The sequence below is a fragment of the Vigna radiata genome, chromosome 5 (genome assembly GCF_000741045.1).
Source record: "Vigna radiata var. radiata cultivar VC1973A chromosome 5, Vradiata_ver6, whole genome shotgun sequence".
NCBI lineage: Eukaryota > Viridiplantae > Streptophyta > Magnoliopsida > Fabales > Fabaceae > Vigna > Vigna radiata.
Window position 1 is genome coordinate 9,501,870 of NC_028355.1, and position 16,845 is coordinate 9,518,714.

The 16,845-nt window shown below is 30.4% G+C and overlaps 1 protein-coding gene across 1 annotated transcript; it reads right to left on the reverse strand.

Annotated features, from left to right (window-relative positions):
* Window positions 1-10,104: 10,104 nt before the first annotated feature.
* Window positions 10,105-12,733, reverse strand: LOC106759644 (protein NETWORKED 4B). The gene is made up of 2 exons (XM_014642926.2): window positions 12,557-12,733; window positions 10,105-11,790 (listed from the first exon to the last, which is right to left on the reverse strand). Exon 2 carries the CDS (start codon window positions 11,770-11,772, stop codon window positions 10,297-10,299), a length of 1,476 nt encoding a protein of 491 aa, XP_014498412.1. The 5' UTR covers window positions 11,773-11,790; window positions 12,557-12,733; the 3' UTR covers window positions 10,105-10,296.
* Between the last annotated feature and the right edge of the window lie 4,112 nt (window positions 12,734-16,845).

Sequence of the window (16,845 nt, forward strand, 5' to 3'; positions counted from 1 at the left end):
CACTACAAAAATGTTTAAAACCATCACTCCTAACATTTTGCACTCTGTTACTAAACTTTCCATGATATATAAACTTCTTCTACCTACAACTATTACTACTACTACTACTACTACTAATAATAATAATAATAATAATAATAATAATATATTATTATTATTTATTATTATTATTATTATTTTTCTTACAAGATTTCACATTCTTACAAGTTCACGTAATTTTAACTTCACATAAACACACTTTATTGTAAGTTGCGTTTGAAAGACAAAGTTTCTTAAATTCTGGAATTATTAGTCTTTATTTCTATCTAGAAAAAAAATTATACATTTCTTTAAAACAAAGCTAATAAATTACTATTAATAATTATAGATTGTATTTTAAATAAATCTAAAAAGAAACAAGAAACAAATTAATTGATTATTTTATATAACATATTTTTCAATTATAGTTAATTAATTATTTATGATAATTAGTTAAATATAAGTTGATATATTTTCTCAAATCTGAAGATGATATGAAAATCAATAATTCTTAATTAAGTTAAATTATTATTCATAACATTTTGAAAATTATTTAAAAAAAATAGTTACAATAAATATTCCAAGTTCATATAATTTATTTAAGAAGTTTTAAATAATTCAAATATCATAACAATTGTAAGATGTATTTATGGTTCTTCTTTATATTTTAAACTTTCAAACTATATAAAAACTCTATAAACTTCAAGATTTATAAGATACAAAAATTATATATTTAAGCGATAACTACTCTCTAAACAAGTTTTCAATAATCTCACTAATGCATATCTCTTCCACTTGCATCATCATTTAGTTATTTATAACATACGATTATCATGAAAAATCACAACACAATAAACATGATAAGTTAGTGAAATTTTACAAGTTATATACTCTAACATCCATCAGTATAAACATTCAAAATATCAATATAACTTTCATAAGACATATATTCTAGCTGAATTTAATATGCATTGAATCAAATACACTTAAAGTTTTGCATCTATCATAGAATATAATAATGAAATGTAATTAAATACTTAAACCCTCTCAACCTAATTGCAATTAATGGTCCTGGCTCCTCTTAGCCTCATCCCCATGACAAGTTTATTTCCTTCTATCATATAGGTTACAATACTACTTCATATTGATCTCTTACACTAGAAATCTTCTTCAACTCTCACCACTCAAACTTCATTCTCTATATGAATATGTGAGTTTAATATAGTTAAGATGACTTTATAATTTGAACTCTCACTCAATACAGACCTACATATTGGACAATATGACAATTTATAATTAACTACATTCGTACAATTCTCAAAATAAAAATAATATCATCACATCACATTCCTAATAGATTTTTGAAATTTAAGTGCAGCCCTATTCCACCTCACCTCACATCACATTCCTAATAATATAACTTTAAAATTTAAAAAAAAATAATGGATAGATAATATATATATATATATATTATAAACTTAAATATAAAACTAAATTATTAATTAAGCTACAAATATATTATTATTTCATAAATTTAACCAAAAAAACAAGTATAATAGGTAGATGTTATATTATAAGTTTATATGTATCAACGCAATGTGTAACATTCCGAATTTTTAATAATATTAGGATAAATTACACATCAATAAATTATAATAGTCATAAACAAGACATACATGAACTTTTACAGTTATTTAACTATAATAGTATAACATTATACTAGAAAAGAGAATAATATATCTATCAACAAAACGCCTTACACTAAAAAGTTAAAATGTAGTTAAAATTCTATTGAAAGGAACTATATACATCTATAAACAGATATATACAACATCAATAACTAAAAGATTAAGGTTGATCCTCTCCTTCGTCTCCACCTCCTAACATTTGATCCAGCGTCAACTCTTCATCTGCTCACATCGTAAAGATGATAATTGCACTACTACAAAAAAGTGTATAGATAGCGCTTTTTTTTTTTATCATAGATAGCGCTATGCGCACGCTATTTATTGTCAACCACCAATAGATAACGCTTATAAAAGAAGCGTTATCTATAGGTGGCTGACAAATAGATAACGCTTTTTTAAAAAAATGCTATATATTGTCAACCACCAATAGATAGCGCTTTTTTAAAGAAGCGCTATCTATTGTCAGCCACCAATTATTGATTCAAATTTAAAAAAAAAAATTAGAATAAAATATAAAATATTAAAAAAAATATGACAAATGTATCAAAAAGAATGTTCATTAATATGAATAAAAGTTATTAGTACAATAATATTTCAAAATTTAATCATTAAATCGTCTAGTATGTGTCATGACATGACATTGTTTTATAAGATAATATATACAATCATAGCATATATATCCTATCAGTACTTATAAGCATGTACATCACCATAACATAACCTATATACATGTACTAATTACATGTAAACACCAATTTTCCTAACTTTAGTGATTTGACTTTCATGATATTGTTGACATCTGCAACTAGAAAAATACTGCAAGAAAGAAAAATAGTGTAGAATTAGTTAATTAAATTTTACTACGAATTAATTATAACAATAAAGATAACTTACATCAGTTGGAATTGTTCCTCCTTCACAGTATGTAATAATTTCCTTCATATATTGACACACATAATACCCATAATCATTGTTGTTGGGTTGTCTTGGGCACTAGAATTCCAAAATTAAAAAACATTTTTATAATTTGAACATAAAAAAGAACCAAAACTCTAGTATACTCCAAACAGATTCAATGCATGATAACAACTAACTATATACCATATATAAGTTTAAACTCTTAATAATAAGTCATGCTTTCATAACAACCATATACTTTTCCAACCAGTTTCACAATAATACAAGTTAACTAACCAATACCATGCAACAAGGAAATAGGTCTTCAACCATTCAAGAATACAAGTTTTTCACCTAATCAATACAATACAAGCAATCATAACAATACATTCAATAATTTAATTATGACAATCAAGACTATACTACACAAAACACACTAGAGTAATGTACCTTAATTGTTGTCCATTTGATATTATTTGACTTAGACTTTGAAACCATGTTTCCTGTTTGAGCTCGATAAGTTTGTATAACCCTGGTGAATAGATAAAATTAAAGCATGTATAAGTAAAAATAATACAACTAAAAGTATACATATATGTCAACTAAAAGTATACAACACGTATATTCTTACATGTCAAACAATTTCTTCAAATCTTGCCTCATATTAATGTCTACCGCCATTGGGTCAAGATAATGAATTATCTCTAGTTTAAGATTGATTCCCAGCAAGACCCAATGTTGGCTACAATTTGAAATGAATTAACAAAATTAGAATTTGTACATCTAACTTTAAAAATAATACATTGTTGATAAAGTTGTAAAGTAAGGTATTACCCATAATAGGTGCAAGAACAAACTTATCAATCACCCCATTATCAAGAAAAAGAGTAATTATCTTTTGCATTTTGTCTTTCATTGGCAGCTCATGTGTTGTGATTTGGGGTGATAAGAAAAAGAATGCCTTATCATTTGGCTTAACAAAATTTTGATATAGATACCTTATAAAAGAAAAATATAAGAATGTATTAGCAATATCATAAGGTGTCAATCTAATATGAAGTTAATGATAAAAAGTACTATATGATGTACCCGATATATATAGAAATTGTAGTTGCACCTAGCCATGCATAATTAGTAACTTCTTCAATAATTTCTGCATCAACGATTTCTTTATGATTATCTATTCCAAATATGTTTTTGTCCATTTCTATTGGANGAAGCGACTCCGATGGCTTTAGTTTCATGTATGAAGAAAGACAGTTGCACCATTCAGAAATATTGGGATGAGACAATTTACGAGGAATATGTTGAATGACCATTTTTCCTTGACATTTCTTTTTAGATGCGACACATTCATTTGTATTATTCATCTTTTTCTTTTTAGCTTGAGTAGAATCCTAAAACATCATCAATTAAACAAGTTAGATAATACATCAAATATGTTCATAAATATGAATGAATACAATTGTATAAACATACCTCATCATCAATCTGTATGAAATTCATTGGCCATGCCACAAATGTGCCTATTGCTTGTCCTATTGTCATCATGTCATCATCAAGAATTGGTATAGGCAAGGATGCATTTGGCTGCAAAGCAATATTTATACTAACTTTGACATGTCCCTTAGGTAGAGGTCTACCATGTAGTGTTTCACTTTTAAAATTATGCAATTTTCCATGGGCAACCAAACAAATTGATGGTGATAATGAAAATAATTTACAACTGGAGATCCCCTAGATTATAAAACATAATTATAAGATAATCTCCAATGTGACTAAATATGAAGACCTATGAAAGTTCAAAGTAAGAAAATTAAAGTAATAATGAAAGTAATGTAGATAAGTTAGTTACCTCAGGAAAACCATTTAATAACATTGTGCAACTCCCTTGGCCACTATTAATATTAGCTTCTTCAGTAGTATTTGGTGTGCTAATTTTTTGAAGCGAAATCATCTCATTTTCCATTCGTACTATTCTTTTCGACACGTCTTTCACTTGAGCAGTTAATTTATCATGCTCATGGTGCGTATGGCGCTTTTTGGATGGAAAATAATCTCTATGACCGACTCCAAATCCCATTCCCCTAACACAACCTGGATACTTTGGGAGACATAAAGCTTGACTCAAAATGTCAGAGTGATCATTACTCTTCTCTTCTGAAGTAGTTTGTGATAATATCACTTAAAAAACAACCAAACATATCATATTTATTCTCATTTCACACAGAAAAATATAATATAAAAACATATTACTTACACATTTGTCCCAAACTTGCTGAGTTTCTTCGTTTTCAATTGCCCCGCTTTTGTTCACACGACCTTGTTTCCACAATTCTTGACGAGGAATGTTATTAACATTTGATCCCAATTTCTTTATCTAATTATTGTGAAAAGGATCAAATTAATTAGAAAATTACAATAATTGAAAACTTACCATGCAGGTACATTTTATTTTATAGTTTGCTGGGGTGTGATAAATGGGTTATAGGTGTGTTACATTATGGGTTATAGTTTGTGACAATATCACTTCTACCCCTACTCATTAGATTCAAATGTGCATTCTTCTTTTTAGGTCTTGTATCAGACTGATTCTAACTATCTAGATGAACTAAACCTACCTCTACCATCACCTGGTATAGAAAACAAACACCTAATCCCACATTTATATTACTTATTGTAAGCTCACACATATCCAACTAATAAAGTATAAAATCAAGCATTCCAAGTACCAGTTAGTCAGCTAATACAACACTGTCAGAACTTTGCTTTACAACTCAAAGATTACTTTAGGAATACTAAAGCTCCTCATTCCCACTAAGCATCGATTCATACCACAACCAATTATAATAAACAAAATACTTAATATGATAGTTTCAATGCAACAACGTCACATATTATCCCATTAACTTTGTATTTTTTGTGTCCTTCCCTTTTAAACATCTTATATTACAATGTTAAATTACTTTTCAGAAATAAAAAATGTATTTGACTCCAAACTGAAACAACTGAAGTAGAGTATTCCAAACTGAAACATAGAAAAACCCTAAAAGGTATTGGACTCTTCTTGCAATTGAAGTAGTGTAAGAATACATAGCATCATACAAAACCTAACATGTTAAATTCCAGAATTCTAATTCAATAAGGGAGAAGACTCACCACAATAGTGTCGTTCTCCCTCAGGTTTGCCTTAGCAATGACGCGGTGCACGAACAAATATCCTACGCCCAGTACAACAACACAACTCTAAAACAAGTGCTTCAGTGACGTGATCAACACCTAGTGGAAAACGCATTTTCGTGAAAATAGGGCAAGGAAGAAATGAAACAGGGAAGAGAAGGTGGAAGAGGGAATGAGATACCTAAAACGACAACCTTGAAACTAAGGAAACGAATGAGCCCTAGAGCTTGACGCAGCATGCACAGTTGAAATCAGCAACTGGAACGGAGCAAAGACGCCACACTATGAAAGCCACACGCACGACAACTGTAACGGAGCAAAGACGCGAGAGCCACACGAGATTGATTGCAGTGAGTAATAGCTGAAACGAAAACACATAAAACCTCAAGCTCGAAGCAGAAATTGAAATCGCAAATACGCTCCAAGGGAAAACCGCAAATTGAAATTATTTTAGCACAAAACACGCTATCTATTTAATTTTCATAGAAAGCGCCTTTTTAAAAAGAGTGGTATCTATTCGTATATTTAAAATTATTAATTAAAAAATAATATTAAATAGTTATAAATAGCGTTTTTTTTTTTAAAAAAAGCGCTATCTATGGTCATAGTTATAAATAGCGTTTTTTTGAAGAAGCGCCATCTATTGTTCCGCATATTAATAGATAGCGCTTATTAAAACAAGCGTTATCTATTGAGTGCTATCTATGTTCAATTTTGTAGTAGTGTTGTAACCCAAGAGATGAACAAACAAATACACAAAGAAAAGGATAAGCTAGTTTATCAAAGAACACACATAATCATCATTAAATAATTCAATTATAAATCATCAAACCATACTCAAACAAATATCATCATCTAACTTTAGATTGAACATTCAGATACATGTATTAATATCGAACTCTAGAGGCCCTACCTTTGAGGTGGTATAACAACAACAAACCCTCATCCACAAATCACCACACTATTAATCCTTTCAAGCATCTATGGCTAACAAATAGCCAATAGACTAGAGACCTCCAACTACTCTCCACCATATAACCATCATTTTCTTCTAGAGACCGGAGGTTATTGAGAGCGTCAAAATAACCTCTAATTACTAGCTTCCTATATCAATACATACACTTACACACATAGCCATTTGAAGGAATTCTCCTTGAACTCCTTATAATCATCATTCACATGCCATCACACCTTTCAATCATAAGAGAATATAAAGAACACCATTTTATCATTTACAACTAAATAAAATAGAGAAAATCAATTAAAATAACCAAGAAAACCCATACTCACTCGCCCACCGAGAGCAAAACTAGCGAGCTCTCACAGTCCAGCGAGCTGGCTCGCTTAGCCCCGCAACTATAGCCCAAATTCCCTACAAACTCACCCAATGAACTCGCCCAACTAGTGCAAAAATAGAGAACTCTCATAGACCAACGAGGGAGTTCACCCAACTCCCGAAACCCACTACCAGAATCCTTATTTACTCGCCCAACGAGTAGTTTGCTCATCCAGCTCTTCTGCATAAACCAGCAACCCTCTAAATCTGCCAAGAACACCACTCCAACCTCTCATGTCCTCTCCCATGCATTTCCACCAACTTCTAACACTTCTAGATGTAAATCTACACTACAACCAACATGTCTATATGCATATAACTCAATCTAAAAAAGTTTTGAATCATTTTACCATGAAATTCCCATCCAATTTCAACTTAATTCCCTACTTCATGGACCAAATTCAAATCTACCAATTCTTACTCTTGACCAAGCAATTTAGGGGTCTAAACAAGTCCAAATGGACTTAAAAACAAACTCCAAACTCTCCATTGTACTTGAAACCTTCTATTTATAAAATTCACTACTCAAAACCTCAAAATACACTTAAAATCAATGAAAACACAACTTATCTATTATGCAAATCTAGACTATCTACATGTCCAATCATCATCCAAACTAGTCCTAAATAACACTAATAAAGATCTCAAATTCTCTTTTCTTTCCTTTTACCCTTTCTTCTAAAAGTCAATTACCAAAAATGACCTAAAACTTTACAAGTTCCATTCCATTCAACAATCCAGCCAAATACAACACCACCATTACACTTAAACATCATTCATAAGGCTATCACAATCTAACACATTCATACAAGGTATCAAGCATCACATTACTAAATTTACCCAATCAAACATAGTTATCAACAAGTCACTCATCTCAATTTCAACCAAATCATCATATTATCAGAGCAGTTCGTTAATCATACATAAATTTCAACAATTTAAGCATAGACATTAGTTTCCTTTACCTTAAAGAACTATCATCGCTTTACACAGCTCGTTACTCTTGCTTCAAACTCAAGAAAATTTTAGAGAAACCTATAAACAAGAAGAGATAAGAGTAAGTCGTTAGGACCTCTGATCGACAAAGAGATGGGTAGAAAACTAATCTAACACATGCGAAGAGAACTCCTATGCATGAATTTGACCGAAGATTCAAAGGAAAAAGAAACAGAAACTTACTTGCTCTATAAGGAAAAGTGGTTGGATAAAAAGAAAGGATTCTCCACGATGATCATTCAGACACTTCTTGATCGTCAAACAAATGATCTAAGTGTTAGAAATCGTAGACTAACAAAAAAGTTTCTAGAGAGATGATAAGTGTTTTTGATAATGAGAAAAATTTTGGAGTTTCTATTTATATTATTAAATTATTAAATTTTAAAATATTTGATCTCATTATTTTAAAACAACTATTCACTTTAATACCTGATATTTTAGGATCTTACACAATACACACTATTTTACATTCTTGAAATTTTTAAATAAATTATCATACTTATGTATTATATTTACCAATCCAAAAAATATTTGCACTACCACACGTACAGTTTGAGTTTGAGAGGGAATTCTTAGTGAAATTATTGTATTCTATATTGTAATATATATATATATATATATATATATATATATATATATATATTATATTAATTAGACAATTCAGTAATTTCAATCATTTTTGTGTATATATTATTTCAAAAGAATAAATATTTTTAAATATAACGATAGTTATGTTTAATTCTCAGTAGAAAAAATATATGTAAAAACAAATCGGTAAATAAAATGAATAAAAATATGTATATGTAGGGTATAAAAAGACCATTAGTGCTTTTACTTTGATTTTCTTTTGAATATGTATCACTTTATTTAATTTTATGATTTTAGTTTTGTAAAATTAGTGTTTTTATATACGACTTGTTCTCCTTAAAAGACAAAATAAAAGATATTGTTCATACAAGAAACTATAACACTTAAATTAGTTTCATGTTAGCAAGTCATAAATACGCAACTAATAAAATTATAATTAACATAATATATTATTTATATTTACTGTTTTTGAATTTTGTTTAGACCTAGGTTTATTTGTCCAAATATTTATTAGCTTCCGAATTATCACATTTAACCATAAATCATGGCAATTAAATATTTGTTTGATGTTGTGTTGATTGAATAAAGATAGATCAAATACATTAACTTATAATAGTCTACTTAATAGTATGACATATACTCATTCAAAGGAGAATTCTATAATGCTATAGACAAGAAATATTAAATCGTATACAATACACTTAATGTCAAACATTTTGAACTAATTTAGGAAACAAATTAAAAATGGACTTAAAAAATTACTTGCTCAATAAGTCCTATTGCCTTATACCACTACTAAACATTGCATGAAGAATTTGACCCAAAATTGTTTTAATTTAATTAATGATCTTAAAATAAAATTCTAAATATATAACTATTATATATCTAAGAGGAAAGTTTTACAATTTATAAATATCCTACTCGATTTCAGTGGGATTATCCAAATTTAAATGAAATAACATCATATAAAAATAGTTAATAATGCACTCAATTATTGGGATAATTAGCTAACACAATTCCTGCACCCAGAGATATGATCATCTACTGCCAGTAACTATTGCGAAGCTCTGCACAACATGGGTGAATCATACTTTCAGTTATCCCTAACAGGTGATGTAAAGCGAAAACTGTAAAGATATCTCTGCTAAAGGGTCTAGCAGTACCTCCCTCAACTAGCTACGCAAAATCAGCATATTCTATTCTTCCCTCTTGTGTCTTTCTCCCAATGCGTGCACGTCGTGAAAAAACAACCAAAACTATACACATGCTATATATCCTTGTCTCTCTTCTTACCCCCTTTTCACACCCCAGAACATTACCCTGCATATAATTTCTTTTCACACCGAAAGTCTAGAATAGAGAAATCATGTCATCTACCAAACCAACAGCAGAAATCAAGACTACATGAAATGAACATAGTGATTTCATCAACATCAACTACCAATGTAAGTGTTTGACCTAATTCGATAGGAAAACAATATTTTGCAATGTATAGATGCTCAACAAGAATAAGAGAACTGCATACAAAATTTATAGTAGGCAAAGATCTACAGCAAAAAAAAAAAAAATGAGGAGACATGGGTGAAAGTAAATTTAGGAAGCTGCAACTGCATGACGCTTTTGCCCAGCATATGCTTGAAGAAGTTCTTTATATCCACTCCTGTAGTGCTCAATTGAAAAGCATAGTTGCCGGATGGCCTCCCTCTTCTCCTCAGCCCTGTCAGAGATCACAGAATTCTGCCGAGTCACCTCTTTTTCAAGCTCATCAACTTTCACTTTCAACTCATTTACCACATTCAGTGTAGCAGCAGATCCTCTGATCAGCTCAGCCTTTTGTTCGCGTAGCTGGATTAACTCTCTTTCCATGTTAGCAATATGATTGTCTCGATGTCTTGTCTCAGCCATAAGGTTATGAATCTTAGCGTTGGCCTCATCTTTTTCAGTCATGACCATATCGTACTTCTGCTTGTGCTGGTCAAATTCCCTATTCACAGCTTCAACTTCGTGTCTTCTCTGATTAAGTTCTTCCTTCAAACAACTGATTTCACCATGCAAAACAGTTTGTTGGGAAACAAACTGCTCTTCCATTTTCAGTCTTTCAGCTTCAATTTGCCTTGATTTGTTTTCTAACATGTGGCTTCTAGATTCATATTCCTCAAGTCTAGAGCCCAGTTGTATGTTCTCCTCTGATAAACGTGCAATATCAGAATGCATCTGATTTTTCACCAATGAGAAGTGTGCTTCGGCATCAAGCATTTCCGCCTTCAATTTCTGCACCTCAAGTTCATTATTGGTTTCATTATCTTTGTACCATGTAAGCCTGTCTTCTAAGTCCCGAATCTTCTTTCTCTCTGAATCAAGTTGGCATTCTAATGTGACCACATTTTGCTGTGCTACTTCAAGCTGACCTTCCAGCTCCCGAGTACCAGATGTCCTGCTATTAAGTTCCTCTTCTAACCTATCAATTTCATCATTTGATATCTTAAGGTGTTCTTCAGAAAGCTTTAGCTGTGCGACTAACTTCTCAATTTTGAGGCTGCAATCTGAAACATGTGTCTCCAAATCAACAGTCTTTTTCTGCAACTCCAGCACATGTTCTTTTTCATACTTACGATTTTCCTCTTTTACTTGTGATTCTACCAATGCATTATTAAGCTGAACCTCACTTTTTTCAATTTGAATTTTCAACTTGTCAATCTCTTCTTCTGAGATCTTAAGTTTAAAGTTGGAAATTTTCAGCTCTTCCTCATTTTTGAGGAATTCTTTAAGCAGTTCATCATAACTTCTACTCTCAGTCTCCCAGGATATCTCATCTGTTTTTTCCTCCCCAACAATTTGAATTTGTTGCTCTGAAGCTGAAGATGACGACGACGAAGAGGAAGGTGATCTAGAGCCCTCTTTCATAGAAGCCACAGAACTATCACCACCAGAGCTAGGGGAAAACTCTATATTGATTGATTGAAGGCCAGATTTCGGCAACAAGTGTTTCGGATAGGGGGTATAGTATGGTGTACCCGATACAATCTCTTGATCATCGAAACCTACACTAGAATTTTCAGAGTTCTCCATCTGAGGTTAAAATCAATACTGCACTCGAAAAAAACGAAATATAGATGAATTATCATTCCAATCGTCAGAAGTCAACAAAAGGCAAGGAACAAATCTGTCAGACTAGAGAAATTTTAAGAAGAAATCGAAACAACATGGATAATAAATATGGACTGCAAAAAACACCCAATAACCAGCTATCAGCCAATAACATGAATAACAAACCTATCAGACCATCACCGTTTTTCTCTTTATTCTCTTTACACCCTAACTATTATTAGTCCAGTTCTGAAAGTTATCTACGTTGCTACTCGCATACCTGCTCACATTATTTGTATTATTATTATATTATAATTACAATAATAATTATAATTGTACAAAACAATGCATAGAACACACACAATCAATCTGACTTTTAAGCCATGCGTCACGAAATCACAAGAAGCAACTTGCTGACAATGTTACATTACACATAATTGATGTATGTCAGCGTTTATTTACAAACATCAACCACGATCTACGTTCTACGAACGATCCAAACTCGAATTCCACAAGAGAAGCAAACTAGAGTTAACTTACACTGACAAAGCTCTAACACACACGAATGAAAACGCAAATGGCATAAAATTAAGCATGACTTAAAAGCATCAAGTGAAAAACGACGGTTAAAGAAAATGAAATAAGCAATGAGGAGTTAGTTAGGATGAATCGGAAATAATTGACAATGAAAAAGAATCATAAAAGCAGAAGAATATAAAAAGCAATCGCAAGGACGAAGATGTGTATGGAGTTGAGTGAAGCGTACCGTAGCGAATGGATGGCGGAGAGATCGGAGAAAGAGAGAAGATTGGAGAGAGAAAAGAAAGAGAAGAAATAAGAAAAGCGAATGAATTTTGGGTTATAAGACAGAGAAGAAGAGACCGAAAGGAAAAAGGGGAAAATGAGTGAGTGAGTGACAGAGAGACACGGCCCCTCAATTTGTGGTATCTATCCCGCCTTTTCAAATTTCAATTCCATCTATTTTCAAAATCAAACACTGTACGAAACAACACTGACTTTTGATCTAGATGTTCAACCTCATCACATTCAACTAATCCTTTTTTTTGTTTAAATATTTTCAAATCTCCTTTTATCTTTATCTCATTGCATAATTCCACATGAGTATGTTTATTAGAGTAGATAATCCAAATTAATAAAATAAAAACTATTTTTTAAAAGGCTAAACAAAGAGAAAAAATTAACCCTATTAAAATGAGAAGCACAAGTTAAATTTAAATTTCATTATTCATAAATTCTGACTTAAATATATTTTTAAGTGTTTGTATCTGCTTAACTTTTTGTAACTTGACATTCATTAACTTTATTTATTACTATAAGCAGAAAATATTTAAGTTAATGTAATTAACTTATTTTTAAGTGTGTACTTGGGATAAGCAGTATTCTTAATAGTTCGTGTGAGATAATTGAACATAGTTTGTTTTAATTATTTTATTTTATTTTTTAATACATTGTGAATAGTGATTTATTGAATTTATTAAAAAATAAGATTAAAAACAATAAAAATCATTGTTGACTTTGTTGATAATATACCAAACAAATTATACATAATTATAGTATTTTCACAAAAATAGTAAATATGCTAATTATATGTCAGGAAACCATGTAGTAATTTTAATTTAAAATATTACTTATCATTTTAATTAATATTTCTTTACTTTCTGTGCTAATTTAATTATAAAATCGTTCAAAAAATACTAAAAGAATATCCTAAAAGCAAAAGTAATAAATTTTAGAAAGATTAAAATAAAAGTAAAAGATATATCTATATAAATTTAAAACATTTCTTTATTATATCTTTTTTCCATAACGAGTTTCTCTTACCATGTCAAAAACTACTTATTTAAACATATAAGTTAAATTCAAGCTCATAATTTCGTACAAAATGTATATAAACTTTAAATATTGAGTTTACACTTCTAAGCTAAAGTAGATATATAATTAATTCACATAAGTTATTTTAACGTTCTCTGAAGTTTTTAAAATGTTATTTAAAAATACGTTATCGGAAAAATATAAATAAGTTTTTTTTATTAAAAATGTTGAAACCAAATTAATTTTATTTTATAGTAAACTATTACAATGCTATATTTTTAATAAGCAAATAATATAATTGTATTTCATTTCTTTCTTTCTATTTGCCAAACGCTAATGGTTCATTGTTTAAATATTCAACTAAACAATTAATTAATAATTAACTTAATTATTAATTAATTACATTGTTCTTAAAATCATCGCCCAGAAAATTGGCCCTTAAAATGTGGGCCATTGCCGACACATATTGTTGGATGCCCGCGAAAGGATCAGATTTGTGGCGGGAAATAAAAAAATTGAACTTCGAAAATGTCGAGGGTACTTATCGGAGGAGGCCCAGTGGGCCCGTTTCTAAATTGTCTTTCTTTTTCGGCCTCCACTATCAATACATTTTCCAGAGCTGATGGGATTTTAATATCACCGAAGAAATAAACGACAAAATAGTCTTATTACGCTGTACCTTATTGTCCAATTACTATCGTTATTTTAATTTCCATATTATTACGTCATCAGAATTTGAATTTAATTTTTATGTACAATTATTATAATGAATGTTAATGAATGAGAGTAAGAAATTTATGATAAATGTCATCAAAAAAAGAAATTAAATTAATTGCATTTTATAATCATTTATTAAAATTTAAAAAGAAAGAATATATCTGAATTTAGAAAATTATTCAATATAAAGTAATTGATTTATAAAATAGAAAATAACATTTAAATATTTTGTATTATTATATTTTTTATAAAATTACCAGGTTTTAATGTATAATTAAATTTTTAATATAATTCTATACTTATATAAAATTTGAATTTATTTTGTTAATATTTATTTTACAAGGAAACAAAATATATATATATATATATATATATATATATATATATATATTTATTGTAAAGTCTGAAAAAAAGCAACCCTTAGAGTACATACGTGGCAACAGGGCATTGGGATGAATTTTCTCAGTAAAATAAAACTCAAAATTTTTATGTTCCTTACATTGTCTGAAGTACCATTATCTCCTTCAACGCTTTCTCTTCTTCTTTGTTCTACCATATCCCCATTTCAACTAAAATATTAATCGTTGGTTTGTTGAACAGAAGCTACCTAGTCGATTAGGGCTTCAAGAGTGACATTTTCCACCGATCAATTTCTCTGTCCTTCAACTGGTAAGTATGTAACTAATCTTCTTCTTTTTCTGTTCACCCTAGGGTTGTAAGCATGCAACTAATCTGATTACATGTAGCCATTGCTCGTTCCTTCAATTTTTGGTTTCTACTATGTTCTAAATTTTTATTCTATCATCAATTGATGATTCTATAGGTACCGTTAAGGTTTCCCTAAGATGCGGGACAATGTTGATCATCTTCTTGAGCTCGGCTGTCAGCACTAGAGGTAAGGGAAGCTAGGGTATTTTTTTTGTTTCTAGGAATGAGGGTTGTATGAGTTGGGAACCTTGGTTTGGAATTGTGTAAAAATCTATGCATGCATTGATTTTAGTGAAATTGTGTTGTGTGAACTAGAAATTTAAATTTCGCATGTTGAGTTGGATGTTTCCAGTATGATACTGTAGAATTGTGTTGTGAGCCAAATTGTATTTGATGCATTGCTGTAATTGATCTTGTTAATTGTGATTAATCTATTTGGTAAAGATTAGAAAGGTTAGTCTTAGTTAAGTTTACTAATTTTTAGAGAAATTGAGAGGAAGTATAGTAGTCAAATTAGGCGTTAGGGGTTGGGGGCTGTTATAAGTCATTATAATAGTTTGGGTAGGTTGTCTATGACTTATTAGAGGTGTTAAAATGACCAAAAACAGTGCCAAAGTAATAAAACTAGAATTGAGTCATTAGATTAATGAATTTGAAAATTTTAGGTGTAGATCTTTGCATAACCACTAAATAAATAGGTTAGGAGGAGTTGTAAACAATCAGGCAAGTTTGATTCATCGTATAAATCACGTTAGGAGTGCTAGAAGTTCATCAAAGTACCTAAAACGAAATTGGAGGGGCTGAGTTTTGTAAATCTGTGGAATTTGGATTCTGCAGATTTTGCAGACTCGCTGTGCGAGAGGATTCGCACAGCGAGTCGCCCTGGCGAGGTGTCCTCTGTCAGGGCATTCGCATAGTGAATGGTGTGCGTTATGCGACTCAATTTATGAGTTGCTCTCTGTTTGGTGAGCTGCTCTACGAATGGTGAGTGCTTTACTAGTAGTGTTATACATAGAAATTTGCAAATTAATTAGAAGGGCGTGAGATGTGCACTTTGTTGAGATTGTTGACAACACAATTTCTATATCAATCTAGTTTTTGATGATGACAACACATTGTTTAATAACATGCATATGTTGTTTGCAGTTATTACATGTTCTTATGCATATTAACTATTATATCTATTGAACATGTTTGTGTACTGTGTTACATGTTCCTATGCTGATTGGTTGATATATATCTAGAACGTGTTTACATGCTTTATGTGCTATATGTTTTGCATCACTTAATATGTTTTACTGTACATGTTTTAAAGCTAAAAACCACAAGCACTCTTACGAAATTTTAACTGTGTGACAAAGTTCTAGTACAGTTGAATACACTGTAAATGGATTTGACTATGCTAAAGTCTTTGTGCAGATTTTGAGGATTAGTGCTATGTGTATTTTTAAGAAGAAAAGAATTTCAAAATGTTTTACATGGTTGATGTCAACTATGTGTTTTACATATTCGACTATATATGTTGTCTGATTTGAAATTATGTTATGCTCTTGCACTCTAACGACTATATTTTTAAAAGTTAGTTGAGCATTGATGACTTGGTCAACTGTATTGAATGTGTTCTGTTATTTATTGGCTGTGAGCTACTATGTTGACTGAATTGTTATAACTGTTATAATACAGTCGACTGAATTAGTAGCACATTCGACTGAGAATCTGACTGTATAACAGAAATCTATAAATAGACTGAACACAGGTTTGTTCAGATACTTTTGATGAACTGAAAAATTTCATTTC

Coding starts and splice junctions, on each gene's coding strand:
- LOC106759644 (XM_014642926.2), bottom strand. CDS start 11,772: ATGGAGAACTCTGAAAATTCTAGTGTAGGTTTCGATGATCAAGAGATT.